This window comes from Condylura cristata, unplaced genomic scaffold (genome assembly GCF_000260355.1).
Source record: "Condylura cristata isolate star-nosed mole 26May11 unplaced genomic scaffold, ConCri1.0 scaffold00009, whole genome shotgun sequence".
NCBI classification, from domain to species: Eukaryota; Metazoa; Chordata; class Mammalia; order Eulipotyphla; family Talpidae; genus Condylura; species Condylura cristata.
The window spans coordinates 2,763,946-2,765,497 of NW_004567110.1; the positions used below are offsets into that span (position 1 = coordinate 2,763,946).

The 1,552-nt window shown below is 69.1% G+C and overlaps 1 protein-coding gene across 1 annotated transcript in view; it reads left to right on the plus strand.

The window, feature by feature from the left end:
* The window catches only part of COL22A1 (collagen, type XXII, alpha 1), a 144,036-nt gene that overhangs the window by 78,769 nt on the left and 63,715 nt on the right, over nucleotides 1–1,552 (plus strand). The window contains exons 30-31 of the mRNA XM_004679973.1: nucleotides 1,120–1,173; nucleotides 1,453–1,506. Of these exons, the coding sequence (XP_004680030.1) occupies nucleotides 1,120–1,173; nucleotides 1,453–1,506 (108 nt within the window). The remainder of the gene's footprint in view (nucleotides 1–1,119; nucleotides 1,174–1,452; nucleotides 1,507–1,552) is intronic.

Genomic DNA, 1,552 nt, shown 5'->3' on the forward strand with positions numbered 1-1,552 from the left:
GGGAGGTGAGGGGCTGTGAGCGCAGCCGCCCAGGCAGGCAACTAGAGAAGTTGCTGGAAGGCGCCGGGAGGGCAGCTTTGGGGGCCTCTGAGAGGAGGGGGCCACCGCACTCAGCAGCAGCACACAGCCCGACAGCCCGGGCATGGGGCGTCCACTTTACACGGGGGACCCCACGCCTCGGGAAGCAGCCGCCAGAGGGCCGAAAGGCAGCGTCCGCCAGGGCCGCGCGCCCACCCGCACCCCGGGGCCGCCGGCACCCCAAGGCGCTGCCGGCAGGGACCGCCTCTGTGCCTGCCTCATCCCACGCTGACCTTGGGCCTCCTCTCCCCCGCCCGCGCCCCAAGCCTGCGCTGAGCCCCCGCCCAGCCCTCCTGTCGCGCATGCTCCCCGCGTTCCCGGCGCACAGGAACCCCTGGGCACGGGCGGCCGGAGCAGGGCTGGCTTGGTGGAGGCAGGAGCCACCGTCCAGGAACAGCGAGGCTGTCACGCTGCCACGGGGCAGCGCGCCCCTTGTGCTGGCGTGCCAGGGCCCTGTCGCCGTGGCCACGTGTCCGTGTCTGTGGCGCGTCTGTGTCTGTCTGCGGCGTGAAAGTTTCTGGTTTTCGGTTGCCCCTGCCCCCAGGCTGTGCCTTTTGAGTCCCACAGCGCAGGCAGGGAGATTTGGAGGTGCTGCGGCATGGGGGTTCACAGCATATTGAAGCCAGGGAAGGGGGACGGAGCAGGCGCGAGGTCCCAGGAGCCCAGCAGCCCGGGCCCGGGAGTCACGGGAGAGGAGCGTGCCAGGCGCTCGGGGCGGAGGCTGACTCACCTGCCGCGGCTGCTCGAGGGCCCGGGCTGGGCGGGCTGCAGGCTGGGCCTGGGCCCAGGTGCTGGCTCAGATGGCAGCACCAGCAGGGCAGCGGGGAGCAGAGAGCTCCCAGGCGGCAGCATGGAGCGGGGAGGAGCCTCGGGTTCTTGGCCTAGCTGGCGAGGATGAGGATGAGGAGATGGTTACCGGTTTGGCGGAGTGGGAGGACCGGCCCAGGCAGAGGGACAGCCTTGGGCATGAGGGTGGACATGAGGGTGGGTGTGAGGGTGGGCGTGACACTGACTGTTGGACTCTTTGTTCCTCGGCCACAGGGAGAACAAGGGCCCAAGGGTGAGAAGGGCGAGCCCGGCCTGCCCGGAGAAGCGGTGAGTGGCCGGCACCCCTCCCCTGTTCCAGCCTGACCTGGCACCCGGCACGGCTGTAGGCCCAGAGTCTGGGCTGAGCAGGTGCAGGGCTGAGCTGCATAACCACCCTGGCACCCCTTCCCCACACTTCCCCCTCCCCGGGGTTCTAAGGACACCCCTACCAGACTCAGCTACCCCAGATCTCAACTTAAGCCTGTGGCACCTGCCTACTGCCCCCCTCCCCCCAAACATGCCCAGAACGAGGGGCTGATCTACTCACAGAGGGTCCTTTCTTTGCAGGGGTCACAGGGCCACCCTGGAGAATTGGGGCCGCAGGGACCTGCTGGGCCACCGGTGAGAAAATGCTCTGTCCACCCCCTGGCTCTGAGAGAGCCACCTA